A 23,012-nucleotide genomic window follows, 5' to 3' on the forward strand; every position below is an offset into this window, starting at 1 on the left:
TGTTGGAAGGAATATTACATCATACACACAATAGCATATCATTAACATTCAGTATCGTACACCAGGACACGCCCCTGTACATTGGGGATTGTCAGACAAATACCAATCTGCTGTTTGCAGATGCGATTGCAGCTGCTTGTAACCCAGCCAGACGGAATCTGACAACGCTGATGGTGTGATCAACAGAACGCAATGAATGCGGTCCATTCCAGGTTGATAATTGGCCGTCGATCGCAGAAGTGGTAACTGTTTGTACCCGCGGAGGCTTGGGCTTATGAACCCATTTGGAACTGAAATCCCCACGCAGCTATTACCCGAATACATTATCGGTCTGAATCAGTGCAGCTGTGAAAGCCTCAAACAGAATTTGTTATGTTTTATAGCAAGTTATAATATCCCGCACCTCCGATTAGCAAGGTTGTATATGTACGGTTGGAAACAAGCTCACCATACAGACATACAAGTGTCTCCAAATAAGAGCGTGTCAAAATACAATATTATTTTTGACAATGCAATTTTCACAACATGCATCCTCCTACTTATCAATTCACGTATGTATTACTTACCCCGAGCCAGGGCAAACAAATAAAATAGCTTCAAAACATACACCATATGAGAAGGTGGAAACACCACTCGTCTCACTCGTTATCAATGCAGCCCGTGCCACTGAGCCATGAGTTGGAATGCCGATGTAGTATTTTATCAAACTAATAACACGAAGGTTTTGGTGATGTACAAGCGTCGAGGGCTCCTGAGGATCTTCCGGCATGCAATAAGTAGCTTCTGAAATGATGTGGGCTGTTGTTTGCACATCTCGGCTGTGTCCGTGATTGTGAAAATATTTCATCTGCATGGTCGCTACGAAAAGCTACAAGATTGACCTCCAAGGCCGCGAGGCATCGGCTGGGTTCACATTACGAAAACTCTCACGTTCAGCAATACACTGCCCAGCTGCCCGGAGCTCTTGCGAATGTAATACACACCCAAGGCGGGTTTGTTTCAAAGCTCCAAACATTATATTGCGGAAAAGGCCACGTTTTTTTTCTCTAACCCGCTTACATGATGATCGCAGCCGAGATCACGCCAATTACACCGGCAGACGTAAAGCCAACCAGGCAGCTGGCGCACGCGCGCGCACAAATGGCACCTGGCACATTTTCAACTTTCTCCTGCCAAATGCCGGGGAGACAGTTGGGAGGCAGTTAATTGAAACGCGTGGCCTCACTTTGGCCAGAGGAGACGACCGCCCTCTCCGCGCGCTGAACGCGTCTCCAGCAGCTCGCAGGCTTCAGCGAGAGCCGTTCGACATCTCCATTGTCACGTGATCTCTTAACGTGTCGGACCGCAACCCCAGAGGTATTCCATTTTAATCAGAGATTAAATCTCCCCCTTAGTTCCAAAGGCAGTTGCTGTAAGAACCCTTCTTCCCCCATATGTCCCTGGAACCAACGTCACGTGGCTGTTTTTTTGTGTTGTTGAATCACCAATCTGCCTACGACACGCCTGCCCTAATCAGGGTGCAGAGATCGAAAGAGCCGACTTTAGATTGCATGGGAGACTCCACAAAAGGACGGAGTGGGAGGGCAAGCGCCCTGCAATTGTCGCGGGCGTGGGAGGAAGTGGGATGGGATGGAGATGCAAGGCAAAGCCAGGGGGGGTGAGTGGGTGGGGGGGCAGCATTGGCAGTGGCATCCCACTCACAATTTAAAGCCGGGTTTTAATGTTTTTAATATATGCAGCGATGAACGACCCTGAAGACTGGAAACAATTTCACGAGGTTACGACACGCCAGAGCGTATAAAAGTGCATGAATAATTCAAGATATGTATTTTTTGGAAAATGTTTCATATCTTGCAGAGGAATATCAATGGTAATAAGATCATAATTTGCATGGCGATATTTGTATGCGATATACGCCAATAAGTAATTTTTTGTTGAGAAAAGGTGTGCATTGCATAAAACCTTTGTTTTATAGAACAAAAGCATGGCTATTGATTGTTTTCGATTGCGGTGTCGTCGATTGCAACTTGCGCCTTGGGAAAATATAGGTACACTTCTTTATAGCAATATTGATGTCGGCCAGTTTTTTTTCTCTCTCCCGCGTTCCATCACGAGGCAGCACACGCATTTAAATGCAACATGCTGCAGCCCACAGTGCATCGCCCTGTGTCAGAGAATGGCGGTGGAAGGTGACATCACAGAACTACTTCGGAGGCCACCTCGGTGGACCCCACGTGCACACATTGCAATGCCCTAAACACCTTTAACACCGGTGCGCTGAACTAGTCGCGAATTGGCACGTTTTGTTAGCGTGACAAACCTTACTAATCAACTGAGTCGGGTGTTGGCGGGTTTAACGACGCATTTATATTCATGCGATGCAATCCCAACCCCACCCCACCTCTATTATGCATACAAACCTTGTGTCTCACGTTCGTCAAGTAATTATATTTCTGTCTCAGTGCTTGAATTCTTGCCAAGTTAAGGTAACTCCTAAATGTAATGTGGTGGGTTCTTTTTTTGTTTACGCAGTCGTATGAGCGAATAGACGAACACCATCGACTAATTTTACTTGCAAACCTCGGTTCAATCGCGGGATTCTTAAGCCAATGTCTCAGCCGTGCAGACTCAGTTCTGCGACCCGTCAGCCACTCGGCCTCCACATTCCGTGCGCTTTTTAATCCGATACCACAACGAGCATGCTCCAGAGCGAATTCACCAATATATTCCAACTTTAATAAGGGCTGTTGAAGGGACGTTAGGTAATAACCACCATTTCCTTCATGCATAAATAATCATGTTTTCATTCACTCTGTGAAGTTGTAGGTGGCTGGTGAAACAAGGCCCTCAGGGACCTACAGTTTTCAGGTAATGTTTCTTAATTCAGAGTTTTCGGAATATGCCGTCTTACATTTACAAACTTTCCTGCTCAAATGGGCATTGCAAACAGTGCTCATTTCTAACTTCCAGCGCTGTGCCAATGGCAGAAAGTCCACAGTCACATTCTGGGGGCAATGCTCCCCATCGGACAACCGCTGTTGACATCCACACAAAGTGTTACTCCATTTATTTACCATGGAGGGATGATGGGCTGAGTCAAGCCCCCAAATCTGGATTTGAACTTGCAACCTTCTGACTGCGCGCCACTGGCTCTAGCATTGAGCCACCTGGCCATAGAGAAATTGGCTACCCAACACAAGCTATTCTAAATACGCTCATTGTCCCGGGCCGTCTGTCTGATACGAGATTGATGCTTGGTTGATGACAATCCGTACCACCCATGCCAGATGCCGCCAACTCCTATTCAGGTGAAGACCTTGGGCCAAGCTGTGGAGCTTTGGGAACCTTCGAGTGAACTCAGCAGAGGAATTGAAGACGTCCGATCGGCTTCTCCCTCCGCTCTATGCAAAGACTGAATTTGGACAAGATGCACTTGGACTTATGGAGTTGCGGTATAGAGACACGCACAAACAGAACAAGAAGCGATGATTGACACTCATGGTCACGTGTGCCATTATGTCACTCTCGTGACATGCAAAATTAGTCCCAAATTATGTTTGTAAAAATAATTCCCTCACAATGTTTTTTTCCTCCGGATTGCGCTATAGATGTCTTGTCATGAGACAAATAATCTGATCGGAACTCGCACAGCGCAGAGCAATGCTCGTATTAAAGAGGCCAGCGGAAGCGGATATCTCAGAACACCTCCTGAAATTCCTCTAAGTCACTTATGGTAAACAGAGTAGAGAGTGACGCTTTCCCCACCCCCAGTGCCACAGATAACATTAACGGTCACACGACAAGCAGACCGATGTATTTATTTCTCAAAGCAGGAATATAGCCGAATGAGCTCCCTCTAGTCGAGGCCCTTCCGCCAGCAGTGGCTTGAGCAAGGCAAATGCAGGGCTGCACCTTTATATTCCATTCATCATGATTTCTTTGAATTTGACAATTGTGTTTTGGACTGTTACGGAGTGTTGTTGAAGCCAAATGGATAACAAGGTTAATGTTATCAATATTTTTTTCTGCCTTTGCTTTGCCTAATGGATTACCGGAGAGGGCACTTGAACAGCCGGTGAAAAGCCCTTATTTTCACATTTCTTTCAAGTGACTATGGATTTTCAGCACCTATCCGCAATCATCAAAGCGTGATTTAAAAGCCTATAAATGTCTCCACTGTCTCCGTCAAATTACCTTTTGATGAAAGACGCACGTGTTCACGTGCAAATCTCCTCGTATTAAAGTGCAAATTACGCTAATAAGCACCGTCTTAACGATAAGGGCAGCGTTTTACAATTCATTAGTGGCGCTTATTCATGACTTGATTCTTTTACTGGAAGCTCCTGACCGCTGTTCATTTTCATTCACAACTGAGGCTTTTTGCTTTCCAGCGAGGTTCCAGGTGTCTGTGGCCAGAGTCGTAATAACATCTCACCTGTATTAATATTTATTCATACAATGTCCCTTACGACCAAATCACGTAGAATCTAAGCCGGTTACAGCCTGGATAGTGCTTGGACGAGTGATCACAGGTGTAGTCGGCGTGGAGGGCAGTCGAGGGCATGTACAGCAACATCCATTGCTGTTCAATACTCTTCACCGATCTCGCAATGACCGGCATGGTGAAGTATAGTCAAGTATTCGTGCAGACCCGCAAAGCACGGGGTAGGTCTCATCCAGCAGTGCGTCGAGAAAACGCGCTCTGCGCACACAACGCAAAGGCACGGGGCGTGCATGCTCCTTTTTCCGACGCCGATTTGGAGTGGAATGTAATTGTCCTAATTATTATTTTCGCACCGCCCAGCGCCGTGTGAGCTATTGGCTGCCTCGCCATGGCCAATGGTACCCACACAGCATCGCCCACCCACTGCCGCTGAGCTCCCGTTGAGTCGAAGTGCCCGTGCGCTGATCACGTAGTCAGCTCTGAACCCGACCTTTCCACGGTGTTCACCTCTGCCTCCCCATCACTTTAGCCCCTTCCATTCCCCCCCCTCCCCCCCGACCTCATTTGTGTTTGTTCCACCCCAATCAATGGACCTAACTAGGGTTGCCACCTCTGAGCCACAAGAAAACAAATGGGGAATACCGCAGGAATACGAATATCTCACAGTGCCGGACGAGGGGAGAACCACGTGTCAATGATTGCTCATGTATGAAGGCCGGCGCGGCACGCGAGGGGGGCCAGCACCATGACAGGCCGCCTTTGTCTCCCCCGGTGGCGATGTTTACATATCGCACCAGGCACTCGTGTAAGACTAAGTCGACCTAGGGGAGGCCCAGGACCGGTTTAAATAAATGTCACTGGTGTTGCCCGTGAGCTGGAATCGAGCTCCAGTCGCCCGGTTCGTAGCGCAGTGCTCTAACCGCTGCACCACCGCTCTCTGTAACTATACTTTACACACAAAGATAACAAAAGATTCCCCGTGTAGCCTTAACAGACTGTAAGGGCAAGTGCTGTTAGAGAGCACCTATGAAGGCCGGCACGGCACACGAGGGGGTGGGTGGCCAGCACCACACCCGGCCGCCTTTGTCTCCCTAGTGGCGATGTTTTTACTCACCGCACCAGGTACTCATTTGAGGCTGAGTCGACCTAGGGGAGGCCCAGAACCGGTTCAGGTAATCGTCACCGGGTCGCTAGGGTCGTAGCGCAGCACGCTAACCGCTACACTACCGCTCCCCACACACACGTACGCAGAGACATACATACATGCACACACACACACACGTGTCACTCACCCGTTGCTACCCAGGACAACCACAACAACCCATGATGAGGACACAATATAATTTAATTATATAAATGAATGGTGGATCAGGTTTTAATCGCGCTGCTCGCCCACACGCAACACTCCTTTACCATGCCATACTGACTAGCATGGTGAGGTGTGGTCAAACAACCCCGATGACTGATGCAACATGGAGAAGCATTCTTTCACGAAAGGGCTGTACATCAGTATTGATCATATTAATAGCCTGTTGTTAATCCACTGCTGGATAAAGGCCCTGCCACACCGTGCCGTTCGTGGGGGTAGTTTGGACGATCCCTCACCATGCCGATCGACACCGTAGGCTTCCGCAATCATTATTTATTAAGATAAGAGTTGTTTGGGTGAGATCGCCTGATGATGCTGGTTATAATCACCAGCGAGACGTCGTGCTGAAATAGTAACTGATTGGCACGTTTTGTCACGTGACAAACCTTACTTAATTGGTGGTGTCGGGTGGAGGGTGGGCTTACGACACATTTACATTTACACGATATAACAAAAAAAACTTCAACACGGGCTGGTCAAATGTCACTCGCCACTGATGTTAGCCACGACCAGGGAATTGTCGACCCATCAATGGGCTCATATTGCAATGCGCAAACAACTCCATCATATATCTAAACCGGTCCTGGACCTCCTCTAGGTCGACTCAGCCTCAAATGAGGACCCGGTCTGATGTGCAAACATCTCGATTCGGGAGACAAAGGCGGCCGGGCGTGGTCCTGGCCATCCCCCTCCTCGTGTGCCGTGCCGGCCTTCATAGGCCCTCGCTGACAGCACTTGCCCCCAAAAGTCTGTCAAGGCTATACGGAGGATCTTTGTCTTTGTGTGTAAAGTATAGCATAGGCTCTCAAAACAAGGATCAAGTATGCATTAGGCCGAAGTCCCACAAACCTTCTGCCGGCGGTCGTGCTAATCGCGTGCTTTTTTGCGTTGTTAAATGCAAAAAACTAATGAAAAAATTGTAATGTTTATTTTGAAATGTTAAAATACAATATCTTACATTCACACAGCCAATAACTTAGTACAAATATAACATTTTCCCTCACTGAATATTCACTTGATTGCAGATGATGCATTGCATAAATTATTCAAAATTATACTATGCACGATGACATTTGTGAAAAAAATAGCTTTGACATAATTTAAGATAACCACCATTCAATTAAATTAACAATAAAATATAGGCAGTTTCTGTTCCGTATATGCGAACTTGGCCTATTATATATATTTTAGTAAAATTGCACTTATCCACAACAACTTTGCAGCTAATATACAGCAGAAGAAAGTTTTTTTTTCATAATAATGCTGCCATTGCATTTCATCGGACGGGATGCAATTTTTTTTCAGCCAAAATGCCACTGTTTTCAAAAAGCCATGGTCTCAGAACCCCATTTAAAGCTGTAGGAATGTGTGCGTGGTGAGGTGCAAAATGCTGACTCGAGTTAAGGTGTGGGTGAGTGCACTAAAAACTGAAGAGCGAACAAAACGTGAAGAAAAGGGCTTTAGTTGCACCAGGGGTGGGGTTACGATGAAGGGGATACGGCTCAGGGGGCAGGGCTGGTGACAGGGTCCCTCTCGTTAGCTACTCGGGGTAGAGAGAGGGTCCGGGTGATCCCGTACACTCTCAAAGTGAGCACCACTCTCTTCCTGTTTACACCCCCCCCCCCGGAGCCAGCGGTGGAAATTCCACGTTCGTACGGCGAGAACGAGTCTCTCCAGAAGTCAACCACTGTCGAGTTCTTCCAAAAATGCCACCCATTTTCTTTTTTATATATCGACCCCGCAGGGATGATGGGCTGAGTCGACCCCCACAGCCTTCCAAGTACGAACCGCTCGCCCTACCACTGAGCCATCTCTTCCTTAATGGGCCCCCTCCCCCTAAGTGCCCCCCCCCTCCCCCTCTAGCAAAGCACGGCCTTCTTCTCACCCTTTGTCCGCTTTTCAGTGTTTGTGTTTCAAGCGGCGCACGATGGGTTACAGACGTCCATGCAGAATAAGTCGGATAACGTGAAGGCACTTCATGTTATGGTGCACACACAGCGCTGCCACCCGCTCCCTTGCCTGCACAGACAAAACAGAGAGAATGAATGAATGCGTTTACCATGAATACGCTCGAGGCGTCACTCGTGATGGCAATCAACATGAGATCTCCGCGAAGCCTTAAGGCCGGCACGGCACACGAGGACCCGGTGGGTGGCCAAGCACCACGCCCGACCGAGTGGCAAAGTTTGCCCACCGCACCAGTTACTCATTTGAGGCTGAGTCGACCCAGCGGAGGCCCAGGACCGGTTCAAATTATCGTCACTGGACTGTTGGCCACGAGGCGGCAAGCGTTCCCGGGTCGCCAAGTTCGGTTGCGCAGCGCGCTACCCGCTACACTACCGCTCCAACAATCAACACGTGCACAAGCACGCACGCGCATTGACAGGACAATCAGCGTCGTTCCCCAATGGCAGTGGTATTGCCATCGCACTGGTGGCAGGATCGGTGCACTTTTGAGGTGTCTGTGACTACGTGACAAAGTTCACCAGTCGGGGTCAGACCCAGGTCATGTCGGATGATGACCACGAGGTACATAACAGGAATAGGCACACCGGGGTCTGGCCTGCATGCATGGTCCCGCAATATGTCTAGGCGACAGGAGATACCGCAGAGAAGATCAACTACCACGCGGCTTTTGTTTTAGTTTTCTTTCGGATATTTAAGAAAGCAATTATGCAAAAGCATCTCTCAAGTCTTATCATGCGTAGGACGTGTGCCCATCTTGTCAAAATGACGATATGAAGACATGCGTTCCATAAAGGGTGACTCATACTGCAGATTTCTACGTGAGAGCTTTTCGATATGAAAGTGTCACTCCGAAGAAGACAAAGACAGCTTCTTCAATCACACAGGGCAACTGAATAATGAAGAAAGCGCCTCCCTGGAGCAAGGCCAGCTGTGCTTATATCCAATGTGTGCTTGTATCAGAAGTTGTATTGTGCTTTATTGTCCATGGGCCAGAGCATGACTGGTACCAGCCAAGATAGCAAAGCTTTGGACGTACCGATTTAGTTACACGGCTGAGTAGTGGGTAACCCCACTCCTTTGTCATGGTTACCACATGATTCACTGGTGTTGGCCACATAAAGAATTTGGATCCGCTCGAGTGATACCATCTCAGTTGGAAATGTCAAGTGAAATATCTGGTCTGGGCTCATGGACTGTGACTCCCACCAGATAGATGAGATTTGGTGGGGCTTGCTTGGGTTAAAAGGGTCATAATTATAAGTAATTAATTGTTTGGTTAAATTTGTGTCGTTAACACCTTCCACCACCCCAACACAGGTGACATCAATAAACTTGTCAAGTGTACAGTACAAGCGTTTAACCTGCCAATTCTGATTGCTCCAGCTCACCGGTGCTGTGAGCTGGAGGACAATCATCATAAGCGACGTTATGCTCGAGACTGCGCCAAACATCTTCTAAGACGAGATCAGAATGTCGGCTCTGCTGGGTGATGGGAGGGCTTTCTTCTGACAGATATTTGGCCAGATCTATAACGTGGCCTAAACAAAAAATCAATTATGCATCATAATATTGTTAAGTTTTACAATGAGGATAATCGCGTCATGTGGTCCAACACCAATGAAGACTAGGCTCTCAGAAAAGCTGTCTGGGGTGTGGACCAATCAACTTCAAGGACAGTGCATATCATTATCATTATCAGAGTTGTTTCTCTTTGTTTGCATTTTGACTGCTTGTGTTGTGGTTATTGCAAACATGATCCCTTGTATAAAGGTATCAGTTTTTGCACCAGTTGAAAGGGTAAAAACCTATTACTATATTTTGCCACTGGTAAAGGAGATGTCTCATAGTGAGGATAATCGTTGCGAACGAGACCTGGCCATGATGTGTCCTCTCCAGCGCCTGGACTGTGGCCACTCACCTCCGGCAGGGCTCCTAACTCTTGGTGCAGAGCGGACTCATGGTGAGTCTTCTGAGGAGGCGTGCGCACCTCCGGTAGTCTGCACCCACGAGGACACGGGCAAGGAAGACGAGACAAATATCAGAAAATGAGACGTCAGCCGCAAGCTTCCACACCGCGGATATTAATAATCCGTGGGCCATAGCAACAATTGGTACCACGTGGTGTAGCTAAGCATTGGCGACACCGCTGTATTTATACAGCTAATGAGGGCGAGGTGTTTGATAGCCCTGTTCGTTTCAAATGGTTATCACAATCACTGTTATTGGACACGTAAATAAATTGTAACGGCGAGTCCAATACGTGGTCTGGGCTCGTGGACTTCACACTGCGATGGCATGGCGAGTGGCGACTGCTGCGTGCCTCTCGCACTCGAGTCCTCGCGACGCGGGCTCAACGCTCAGTCAAACAACCCCTCCATGCTCGATACAGTTTTGGGGGGGCTTCATCCAGCAGTGGATTGACATAGAGCTGTGATCTTATCTTAAATATGCACGGTATAGTATATGCATGAGTGCGATTTGATTGGAGTGTGCAGGCTCGTGAGTTTCACTGGGACTTGTCTGGGTGACCTGGAAATTAGTTCCACACCCGGCACACCACATCCAGTATGTATCTCGCGATGGCTGTGGCTACGACTCGTCACGTGACTATTCCAGTCTGCCAGGAAATCAGTGAAAATGAAATGCTGCATGGGGCCTACCACTCGCATGACGGTTTAGATAGATATTTGTAGAACTGATCAATCATTATTCTGGCAACGTCTCCCAACTTAAGAGGAGAGTGAGAACACAGAATCTGGTTGCGGGTAAGCAGGGCTCGATTTCAGATAAAGATGTTTGGGGCTGACCTCTGGAAAATATTCCATGATAAATTCAGCCCGGTATTGACCCCCTCCGTAGGAATATGGAATTGTATAAGTGGTTTTGGGCCCTCATATATTTTTGTGTTTCGTTTGTTGTCCTTCCCCTGCACCTCCGATTCGCACGGTTGGCTCCGTACGGTGCAAAAGACGTTCAACATACAAAGATGAAGACAAACAACCGGCCGGTGTCTATCTCATGCGACTCACAGCCGCTCTTCTCTGGGCTGCGACGCGTTCACCGGGTGCCATGCACGCTCCCCCGGTCGACGCTACGAACCATCGGCAAAGCCGACAAAGCTCACACACCCCAATGCCCAGTTCGTAGTGCATCCAGCCTGGCCTTCAACATCCAAACCATCCCACCACCCCGTAGGAACACATTTTAGACACTCACCAACTTAGTTTGGCTTAACGTACCAATATGAGACCACAGAGCTTGGCCAAGTGTTGGCGCCCAACTCGGAAAACATTCAGTGATCAACGAAGCCCTGTGTATTACAATCACAACAATGCCCTGTATTTATCCAACAAAGCATTGATGAGTCCCGGCATACCACATCAAGTGCACATCTCGCTTTGGCTGCGGCTCACCACGAATCGACGTGCCGCCTACTCTCGTCTACGAGCGGCCCCAGATCATGTTGAGTGAGAAATCAAAGCCCATGCCACAGGGTACTTGTTTCATGGCTTTATATCCGAGCCGTGGAGCAATGTGGACTTACAGGAGCGGACCGTGCAGTCGCGGGTGTTATGGTAGAGCCGGTAGAACTGCCGACTGCATTCCGGTGACATGTACATGGAACCTGCAATCCGCAAAGACACCAACACACAACACACGCGATGAGAGGCCATCCATTGAGTAGGTTCGCAAAAATCTGTCAAAGCTTGACCCCTCCCCTCCGTCCCTGTACGCACGCGGACTTTTTACACCCCCCCCCCTCCCACCTGCGTACGTTCGCCTGACGCACCCCCCCACCCCCGAACCCTATAGAACAGCTGATATTTAATCCACGCAGAAACGATCAAGGATTAATAATATTAACGTGTTTCAGCGAACAGATAGTCCACCGCCGGACTATCTGACTCATTTGAAGGCCAATGTAGACACACTATCGAGGCTTCACTCCCCCCACCTGTTTCCTATGCGTACGTATAATGTCAGTAGACCACCATACGCAAGCGTACGCATTTGGGTTAACCACCCTCCCCCTCCATGCGTTACGTTCTAAATGGATGCCCCCTAACGAGCATGGCCCCCCTAATTAACACGTCCACTAATTATCAGCCAGCGTCGAAGAGCGTGCCGATGTCGAGCCCCCACCCCGCCCCCCTCCCACCGGTGCCCGTGCACTCCGAGGGATTCATCTCATCCGGGGCTGTGCGGCACAGCGAGCCCGGGACAAAAAATATCTCCAAACCCTGCACACCACATCCAGTACCTCCCGCTATGGCCGTGGCGACTCTACAAGTCGACATGCCACTTGCTGCAGTCTGTCAGCAACCCGGAAGGGATTACGTGACCAATTAAGCCTGGCGCATTCCAACAACAACAACTATATTTTGATTTAAAACTTTCGTGACTGTAGGGATTCATATTCTTGGTTCTTTCGGTAAAGTCACGTAGAAGGGAAACAATAAAATAATACAAATATAAAACAATAAAATTATCACGAGGTTTCGACTGAAACACAAGCAATCATCATCAGGTGGGAAAAACCAAGCAAGAAAATTTGAAAAAAGTGGCGGTGTCTTCTTAACGTTTTTTTTTCTCACGTAAAAAAAACCCGCCACTTTTTTCAAATTTCCTTGCTGTGGGGCGCTCTTTAATCTTTACGTGACTTTACCGAAAGAACCAAGAATAACAACAACTATAATAATAATGTCCTTTACTTAGCCACGAAAGCGTCACTGAGTTGCGAGACTCTGTTCTATCAGGGAGTTTCCTGCAGTGGGATGTCCGTGTCCATGGGGGCAGGAGGCGACAGTGCCTTGAGAAAACCCAGCACGCATACCGCGGGGGAAACGCTCAAAACTCCACACGAATAGATTCAAGAATCTCCTGGGCACCGTGCCACCAAGTGTGCGGTGGTGACATGTGCGGCTTTGAGCCTGGATCTGTGTGCGTGTGGTGCGTATACTGTAACAAAGACATCAATATTACAGCCACAGAGGCTGATGCGGCAAGAGCTGTTAGCGAGCACCTATTAAGGCCGGCACAGAGCACATCAAGGAGGTGGTGTAGCAAGTACCACACCCGCCCGCCTTTGTCTCCCCATTGCTCATGTTTACACATCAAACCTTGTCCTCATTTAACTCTGGGTCGACTTAGGGACCGGTTAAGATATTCTACCAATGATGTTGGCCAAGTCCGACAATCAAATCAACCTGGGGTCACTGGGTTCATGGCGCATAGCGCAGTGCGCTAACCACTGCGCTACTGACACACACACAGTGCGATCACGTGGCAGGGCGCCAAAATTGGCCGTCTTGTTTTGTTAGAGTGTGGCACAGACTCTGGGCACTGAAAGAGATTTTTTTTTTTTAAACAAGACCCTGATTGAAGCAGTCGCGGTTCAATAAATGGACGGAGCAAATTGGTCGCCAATGACCGTGGAATTGTATTACACGCGCGGGGGATCTTTAGCTCACACGAGACCGTTGCTGGCAAGTCCAGCGGTCAGCGGGCTACGATTGGTAATTACGAACACCCCAGCCACCCACCCACCGTCCCTGCTGTGTGTGGGTGGTTCAAGGTAGCGTGGGAGAATGTGGGCGTGTGTGGGCAAGCGGCGTGGCGGGGAAGGTGGGGGTCGAACGGTGTTACATTGTATAATGGGGTATTCGTTACATTTGTGCGCTGCGTTATTATTATTGTTATTGCTGGTTCTCTAGTGTCCCTGAAGCACCCCGTGACCCTCGTTTGGATAAGAGGCAATTGCATGGACCTCATTTGTAGTTCGATGAGATAATCTTCCTAGAGGCCGCTCTTAAGGAGATTCATTACACGAAACTATGTTTCATTTTACCGGCTAAGGCCCATTGAGCTATGTAGCTTTTTTTTCAGAAGCGACCTGGCCACAAATGATAGCCCAATGATGTGGCTTGTCACTTGGAAATATATTGCAGCCTAATACTCTAAACGCATGTTCATTCTAAATGTGGAGGGTAAAACCGGAGAATGATCCATGCGACCATGGGGAGAGAGAACATGCAAGCTCTAAATATTCAAGCATCAGAATTGGGATTAAACCCAAGACACCCTGCATACCAGGCGAGGTAGTTGACATCTCGCTACCGCGGCGTCCCATCAGCGAGGTTTTCCCGGGGTCGGTGACCCAGACATTATCTCAGTGACCTACACACCACATCCAGTATGTCTCTCACAATGGCTCTGCCTACTACTCGTCAAATGCCGTCTTGCTTCAGTCTACACCAGGGATCTGGAAAATTATTCCGTTTGAAATGTTGCCCTGACCGTTTTGGTTGGATGTACTGGTCACTGCATGAGTTCAAAGTGAAAATGTTTACATTGACAACATGATGCCAAGAGCACAGTACAAATGTAACAGATAAGCAAATGCATGAAAGCAAAAACCAAAGCCTCGTTTTCTGAACATTAATTTTAGTTGCTTGATATAAAAGTGAAGGTGCGTCCAAAAATCAAGTGTTGGTAGTAAGTGAGCGACCAAGAGGGAATGAGCGAGCGGGCGAGTCAGTCAAGAGGGAATGAGTGAACCAGTCAGTGAATGAGTAAGTGATGGAGCGAGTGAGCAAGAGAGAGTGGGTAAGTGAGTCAGTGAATTGGTGAGTGAGGGAGCGAGTGGACTTGAGGGAGAGGGAGTGAGCGAACGAGGGAGTGAGCGATCACGCGGCGGTGAAAACTGTGAGAGCGATGCACAACTCACTCTTATTGGTGACGTGTTTGATGAATTTCTCTTTCAAACTCGGGTCACGGGTATCGATCGCTGTGCGGTGGGAGAAAGAAAGCGAAACACGAGGCCATCGTTAGCTCACGGCCAGTGCCGCTCGCTCCCGACCGCGAGCTTCCCGTAATGCCACTGGCAGACAGACGCACACATCGAGAGGGTCAACGAACACTGCGGGAATTTAAATTTCACGCGCACACATAACCCTGCTAATCGCACCTCCGATTAGCACGGTTGGCTACGTACGGCGCGAAAGAAGTTGAACGTACATAGCTAAAGATATTTTAAACATTCACACATTACAATCGGCGAGCAGTTGGTGGAGGAAGCTCCCGCAGAGCTCTTGCTGGAAGGAATATTTTGGCCTTCTTTTTCAGACTGCCCAGATGTCTCGAGAGACGTGAGCTCGCCTACACTTTACCCCACCGACACACGACCTGTCCTGCCGACCGACCAACCGTGCCGCCACCCATTCATTCCGACGTGGTTGGGTAGAGGTGGCGGGGTTTGGTAGCGGGGGCGTTCGAGAAACTCGCACCACCGTTTTGAAGCCGCCGCCGCGCCGGGCGATGAAATCGAAGCGGCGAACCTCTTGGGTCCTGGCGCTGACCACCGCACCGCGGCGCGCGGCTCTGGAGGGAAGGGGCCGTGGAGCCCAACGTGGGGCGTTCTTTAATATTTAATCGTCGTTGATAAGCGCTGGGCCCGTAAGCATTGGTCAGTCGCGAAATTCGCGCGTCCTTCCTAGCTGCGAATTTTTCTTCTTCGTGAACACAGCCATATTATGTCCATTTCCTCCCAGCGACTGAAGAACGACTAAGTCAACGAAAAAAGAATCGTACGGATTTAATTTGATTTTGACGTTCGCTCGCTGCATACGTACGGGACGATCCATGTATAGATACCCCATTGATTCTAATCGTCATCGAACTACATTCTGTACAGGTGGTTGCATACTCCGAAAGCGGTGGTTCTTTGCCTGACGGAAGAAATACCTTTACCATTGAATAATACGTGCGCTGAGATCGGTGGAAGTTTCTACATATGTTTTGAAATAATTCATTTTCTTCACAACGTATCCCTGTTGTCTCAATGCGGTATCTATAAATGGTTCACCGTCTCGCTTCAGAAGCAACCATTTGATTGACACGAAACGTCGTGAGAAGGGATGGCCGATGGCGAACAATAACAACGAAGTGGCGGCCAAGGAATGGAACGTCCACGGCTGCGTTGGAGCGATGAAGTTCGTTCACGTGCAGGTGCCAAGGCGGACAATCATGTCCGAAACGATCGTAAAGTGGTAGGCGGAGGCTTGGGGGGAGGCCTTCATCCAGCAGCGGATTGACCGTGGCCGATGATGACGGCGATGATTTGCGGCCACGCCCCTGGGGTAAGCAGTGACGAGGCACGGGGAGCAACCGCGGAACTTTCGTCCCCCCCCCCTCCGTTCGGTGGTGGGCGTCTTAGCACCGGGCTGCTCGCGCTGAGTCGCCATGCTCAGACACGAGGAGCTGCCGCATCCACCGCCCGGTGGGGCCCTTGGCGCCCGGTGTGGCCTCGCGCGGAGCCACGCGGCGGGGTCACGAGTGAAGGGACGCTGGGTCACACGGGGCCGCGTGTTCTACATGGCTTCCCGCGTGACGCCTCTCCTCCCTGTGGCACCGCGAGCTAAGGACCGTGGCCAGCCAAGATTCAACATTCCAGAATTGACTCCCCTCCCCCGCCTACCGCTGGGATGACGTTTTGGCCGCCGCGAGGATGAACGTTGGTGACATCACGCCCGAGGTGGCGTGTTGCTTGGGCAAGGTCCAGAACGCACGCGTCATGATGGCGGGTATCGATAGAACGCATTGGCAGACAATGTCAGGACCCTAATACAATGGTTATCCCCCTTTTAGATTCCTCCCTTTTTAGCTGTTAGCAGGTGGTGCGAGCGAGTGCCCATTAAGGCAAGTGGCGTCATTAAATGCCAACTAAGGCTGCCGGCGAGGAGGTAGTGTACGACTATCATGTCCGCCACATGAGATGCTATTTATTTTTGGCCAAATCAACCTCGGAGAGGGCCAGGTAACAAGACAAAGTCCGCAAGCCCCAGAATTGAATCTGGAACGACGGTTCCGTTCGCTGGATATAAAAATAAAAATGTACATGCACACATATACATGCACACATAAACATAAACACTGCGATTCTCCGACTAGCCTTAATGACCGCTGGAGCAAGTGCTGTTAGCGGTATCGACCTTCATGAGGTCGGCACAGCGCATGAATGAAGGAGCGGTGTGGCCAGACCCCAAGCCCTAGCGCCGTTGTCTCTCCAGTGCTGACATTCACACACCGCACCAGGCACACGCATTCGATGGTGAGTCGACCAAGGGCAGACTCGGGACCGGTTCAGATATTCGTCACCAATGTTGACCGTGGCTGGGAAATCGACCTCTGGTCGTCTGGTTCATAGCGCAAGGCATTTCCATTACGCTCCCACTCCACACTCACGCGCGCACTCGCAAAAGACAAAGATCCTCCCCTATAGACTTAACAGACTTTTTTGGGGGGATAGCGACGTAAGCGAGCATCTATGAAGGCCGGCACGGCACACACGAAGGGGTGGGTGGCCAACAAGACAAAGACAAAGATCCCCCATATACCCTTAACAGACTGGAGGGGCAAGTGCTGTTAGCGAGCACCTATGAAGGCCGCAACGGTACACGAGGGGGTGGGTGGCCAGCACCACGCCTGACCGCCTTTGTCTCCCCAGTGGTGATGTTTACACACCGTACCAGGTATTCATTTGAGGCTGAGTCGACCTAGGGGAGGCCCAGGACCGGTTCAGATAATCGTCACTGGTGTTGGCCGTGAGCGGGATTAGAACTCGGGTCGCCGGGTTCATAGCCCAACGCGCTAACCGCTACACTACCGCTCCTCTGTGGCCAACACACACGCTGACATACACACACACGCGCTTACACACACACGCTGATACACACACACGCGCTTACACACACACGCTGACACACACGCTGACACACACACCCTGACACACACACACGCTGACACACACACACGCTGACACACACACACGCTGACACACACACACCCTGACACACACACACACCCTGACACACACACACACCCTGACACACACGCTGACACACACACACACGCTGACACACACACACGCTGACACACATCCCTGACACACACATAAACACGCTTACACACGCACACACGCCGACACACACACTGACACACACGCGCGCGCGCGTCACCTATGGGGAAGAAGATCTCGGAGGGGATGCGTGACATCTCGGCCGCGTTCCCCGCGAGGTCCTCGGAGGAGGGGAATGCGAGAGGCGAGGACGAGTGGCGTGTCCCGCCTCCTCCTCGCTCGAGCTCCTCGAGCGCGGCCAGCACGAGGTCGAGCAGCGACTGGCGAGACGAGAGACCCGCGGCGCCGTCCCAGCAGCGCGCCGACGTCGCCAGCAGCGCCAGCAGCCCCAGCAGCGCGTGCACGCGTATGGCGGCCATTTCTGCGTACAGCGGAAGAGGAGGAGAGGGAGGGAGGGGTGGAGGTTGGTGGCGGTAACGCTGCGGCAATTCAACGGGAGGACGGCGAGCAAAAAACGAGAAGAGACACTTTTTTTTCGGATTCCGTAAAACAAAAAAACACACGCAACTGAATATTTGAAGAGCCGCAATGCACGTGAATACGAGACGGCGGCCCTTCATGAACGACGTCGAGGAGACAGTCGTTCATGGAGAGCCGCAGGTTCCTGACCATCCCCCCCCCCCTCCCCCGCTGGGACAAGTGGCAGGAGACAGACACGAGTGGTCGAGGTCACAGTCGCTCCACGCCCGCTGCCCTCCCACCGCCCTGCATGGTCGAGTACGGAAATTAGCTGCTGCTGCTGATGTTGGAGGTGGTTCACAGAGACAGTTAACAACAACAAGACATCAACACGTTCAGCAGTGGCGCTGTGGCTTCAAACATAGAGACATGTAATATTATCGACGTTTCCCAGGGCACTGGCCCCTGCGCGAAACGTCGCCGATTGTATACGTTTCCTTTCAAGGCCACCGTGTTGTTGATGAACGTGTTGAGTTTGGTGGATACGATCATCAGCGTGGCAGATGCATTATCGTTATAATCATCGTGATTATCCAATACGGCTTATGCACGTGAGAGACCATAACAATCATCAACAGCGTCATCTAAAATCAACTATCTGTTACCACGCGAGTACCATGATGGTCATCAACATCAATGATCTAGTGACCAAATGTCGTCACATCATCACCATCACCGCTATCCTCCGATGTAATTGAACGAGGAGAGAGATGGTCATCATTACAAATATCGTTTAATCGGATTAGATTCCGCCCCATGATCAGCATCTTCCGATATTCTTGAGCCGAAATGAGAACCCATGAGAGATCATGCTCCCCCCCCCGCAAAGAGATGTTGTACCAGTGAATATTATTCTCCCTAGATGACGTTTAAGAAACGAAAGGTGCATCATATACTATTGCACAACAATGTATTTCGCTTTCGGAAGGAGCTGTGGCGCAGCGGTTAGCGCACTGCGCTTGAAACCCCCATTAAATGTAATGTCACATCTTGCGCTCAAAGCATATACGTATATTCGTTAGAAGGCAGAGTATTGATCCGTTCAATGTCAGAAACGATTGATTGATATCCGGTTATCAGAAACGTGTAACCAGTAGTGGAGGCGCTAGCCAATTGGGGCCCCTAAAAAGCAGACAGTGTTTTAACCCGTCCACAATTAATGTAAAGATATGGACATGATGTGGAGATGTAGTGAGATAGGAGAGAGATGTTCACCACAACAAGAGAGATCTAGCGAGGCGCGAGAGAATCGAGCAGCAGACAATGTCAAGATGCGACCGATCAATTTGACAGGTAAGCGAATTAGTCTGCTACGTGTCTTAGGATTTCAATTTGAGACTGACATTCGAGGCACTCGTGCGGTGTTGATATTAAATTCGCATTGGTGCCCTGGGCTTGCTCGGGTCCCTCCAAGCTCGCTTTGCGAATGCCCTCGCGCCACCACAGCGCCGCACGTGACCCGCTGCCTGCCGCGTGTCCATGACGGTAACCGACGATCGGTTGCGTCAATAAGCCATTGCCAGACTCCGGTAGCCGCCACCCGCATCTTCGTCTGTGCAGACCTTGCGCACAGGTGCAACGTGGGTCGTTGCGATCACCCGAGAATGTGGAAACATTCGTAAATCTACATCGCGCATCGGTGCACGGGGCTGGTTGGTGCCAGCCAAGATGAATGCGCCGCTCTTCATGCGTCAAGTCCAAGCAAGGTGTCTGGACCATTGCATATACAAAATAATAACAATAATAATAAACACCCTCTTGGCAATCCACTGCTGGATGAAGGCCTCCCCATGCCGTGTCGGTAACGGGGAAGGTGGGGGGCGTATTTGGCCATACTTCACCACGCTGGATAACAATGCGAATTGGCGAAGAACGGAAGGACCGTCTAGAGGCGACCCAGTGACCACTGAGTCGCTGGTGTTAGCCTCGGTCGGGAACCGAACTCAGCTGAGCTGGTTCAGAATTGCAGCGTGCTGACCGTGGGCTACCGCGCGTGCCCGCGGCTTTGTCGGGGTTGTTCGTGCCGGCTGAGATGAATGGAGGTAGCCACGGCACGTGAGGTCCGAGGATTATTGCTGGGAGCCGCGCGCCGCTGTTTGACTGCTGAACTCGATCCACACACAGACTGAGCCTGCAATAATACACATATCCCATACGCGAACCTACGGGGTCACGTCTCTATAATAACGGGCGTACGAATTATGCCGGCCCGTGTGCTCCTCCACATTCAATATAAGAGGCAGCCAATCTGTCTGAGGACGGGATTACTGAGACATCGCCTTGGTCAATCTACTGATGGACGGATGGAAGTGCCTCCCCTCCCACCACCCACGCCACGTCAGTCATGGTCGTGTTGCTTTCACCATACTTCACCACGCTGGTCAGTGCGGGTTGATGGTGTGGAGAGAGGCAGCACTGGTCTCAGATATCACTGCCGCTGCTCACGCTGGTTCACAGCGCAGCGCGTTAACCAATCCGAAACACAATTAAACATTGCCTCGTAATGTATGCTCGTGTGAAAAGCAATATCCTGATGGTGAATGCAAACAAGGTGCAATGGCAGTAAGATGAGTCACGGTGATGATAACTTATTTACATGTTCGAAACGTGTTTACACCCCTTTGCACGTGATTTGTTAATAACAGCAATTTGTAAGGTTCACGTATAATTGCATATTTACATCTTCATTGCAATACTTACTGTGGTTTTTAAATTCAATTATTAACTCCCCGCAAATCGAGCTCGTACATTGTACCAAAGCAATTATAATGGTTGGTGTGGTTTGTTGTACACGTGTATTTCGCTACATGCGGGTACCGCTTAATTGAATGATATGAACTGCAGTGTAGGACCGCGTGTGTGAGTGCATTCCACAGTGACTCTGGTTAGTGACTGACTTGCAACGAGAGATCGAAAATTACAGATTCAGCAGTCGGACAGCATGCGGCTTGTAGTTCATCGGCTGCGATCAATCCGCTGCCGGATGAAGATATCATCTCTCAAGCTCCTGCTACAATGCCATTAATCCACACACACACAGAGAGCCTGCACACGGACCGACTTGGAGTCATGAAACCCGAACACCAACATTTGCCTGCCGCGTGGGGTGCGTCTGCGCACGTGCGTCTAATCGCTCGGCATGGTCGCTGCGACGCCTCTCTCACCGTACGACTCGCGGCGGCAGGAGTTGCAGATGGAGATTCACGTTCCGCCTCTTCAGCGTCCGTTGCTTCGACTTGCGACGGGTTCTTACGAGCCGGCAAACAACAACAACAACAAGAACGCACGACAGTTCGAGTAGCGCAAATTCGAGCCTGCCAACTTTTATTCTCTTCCCAACTGCCTCGTGATTAACCCTGGCGCTGTGGCCGAGTGTCTCGCTTATATACAGGACAGACAGAGCGCGCCGTCTCGTCAGGAGTGGGTGGATGTAACACTTGAGGCACAAACTCGCCCACCTCCTTCCCTCCTCCACTCACCCCTCCCCCTTTATTCACACTGCCCCCCCCCACGTCACCCCACCCCCTCCCCGAGCTATTTTGAGATACGGCCCCGTCTGATGGACCGCGCGTTACGTATTTGATAGAATATATCATAGATATTACGCACATCTCACCACACAGATGGCATGCGATTGTGTTTTTTTTTTAAAGGAGGAGGTAAGGGGTAGTGGGGGTAATGGGGGTCCACAAGAATAATGACAGTAATATTGTTAACAAACGATCTATGGGCTCGCGAAGGATATCGCAGGAGCAGTAGTAGTAGTAGTTGTTGTTTTAGGGTCCTTGCTTTATTTCGGGCAGCGGTTTTTACGCAATCGATTTTTGGGGGGGCAGTTATAGCCCCGGCGTGCGCGCGCGCGCGCGCTCGCTTACGGCCACGGCTGAATTATTTATCTGGAAGGAGGCAGTGCGAGTTAATTACGCGGGGTGCGAAAGTAGCACGGCGGATGGGGCAGTGGAGGATGTGGAGGCGGGCGGGCGGGGGGGGCGGGTTGGCGTGGCGGGGATAGTGAGTTGAGAGGAACATTCATTGCGCAGCTGCGCCTCGCAATGCCGACTGGCTTGAGATCTCCGCCTTCTGAACTTGACAGGCGTAATCAGCGGCTTGGATGACAGCGGTGGTAATTGTTTAATTCATCATTAGCGCGGAGCGGCTCGATGCGCGCTGTGAAGACGCGAGTAATGTGCGCAATTACAGACGGTGCGCTGCGCTGTGGCGCGACTACGCACGCCTCTGTGATTCTGGCGCGGCGGATGAGGAGGCTCTGGTGGGCACCGTCAAGGAAGTGCGAAGAAACGCAAAGTTGCTGGAGTGTGAGAGGACTGAGACGATGGCAACACGACAAGGGGGCTGTCGCATTGGAGCCGTCTCTTCTCGCGTGGGATGTAATCACGCGCGCGAATCCCTCTTATAAAAAGAGGGCATTGGCCAAACATCTTCCATTCCAAAAATCCACAATTCAGGACCTCCTGCGATAGAGACAGTGGATACATAAATGGCATTAATTACGATATTAATAATTTAGATTACACGGTCAGCTTACAGATGCAACGTCAAATAATGGCACGAAAAATGTCAATCCACCGCTGACGACGATTGCCTCCCCACTCCATTCCGGTCATGATAGTCGTTTGACCATACTTCACCACACACTGCTCACTGCGCGTTGGTGAACGGCACCTCGGATCGGTTCAGACATGGCTTGCCATTGACGTGAGCCGTGATCGGAGAACAGAACTCCATGATGATATACATAATTACGTCCAATTAAATATTTCACAACCCACATTACTCAGTTTAGCAGTAAACCGTCCGTCTCACAACGTGCGTGGGCTGTACGCTTATAGCGAGAT

The 23,012-nt window shown here is 50.3% G+C and overlaps 1 protein-coding gene and 1 long non-coding RNA gene across 2 annotated transcripts; one reads left to right on the forward strand and one right to left on the reverse strand.

Moving 5' to 3' along the window:
* Positions 1-1,219: 1,219 nt before the first annotated feature.
* LOC133353065 (uncharacterized) lies at positions 1,220-10,851 on the forward strand. Its single transcript, XR_009756326.1, has 5 exons — positions 1,220-1,356; positions 2,821-2,868; positions 3,288-3,452; positions 9,678-9,741; positions 10,751-10,851. It is a non-coding gene; the product is annotated as an uncharacterized LOC133353065 (long non-coding RNA).
* ALKAL2 (ALK and LTK ligand 2) lies at positions 7,684-21,578 on the reverse strand. The gene is made up of 6 exons (XM_061569164.1): positions 21,321-21,578; positions 17,798-18,058; positions 14,509-14,568; positions 11,326-11,406; positions 9,700-9,778; positions 7,684-7,832 (listed from the first exon to the last, which is right to left on the reverse strand). Exons 2-5 carry the CDS (start codon positions 18,054-18,056, stop codon positions 9,714-9,716), a joined length of 465 nt encoding a protein of 154 aa, XP_061425148.1. The 5' UTR covers positions 18,057-18,058; positions 21,321-21,578; the 3' UTR covers positions 7,684-7,832; positions 9,700-9,713.
* Positions 21,579-23,012: the final 1,434 nt, after the last annotated feature.

The sequence above is a fragment of the Lethenteron reissneri genome, chromosome 42 (genome assembly GCF_015708825.2).
Source record: "Lethenteron reissneri isolate LAM-NWPU_2019-01 chromosome 42, ASM1570882v1, whole genome shotgun sequence".
NCBI lineage: Eukaryota > Metazoa > Chordata > Hyperoartia > Petromyzontiformes > Petromyzontidae > Lethenteron > Lethenteron reissneri.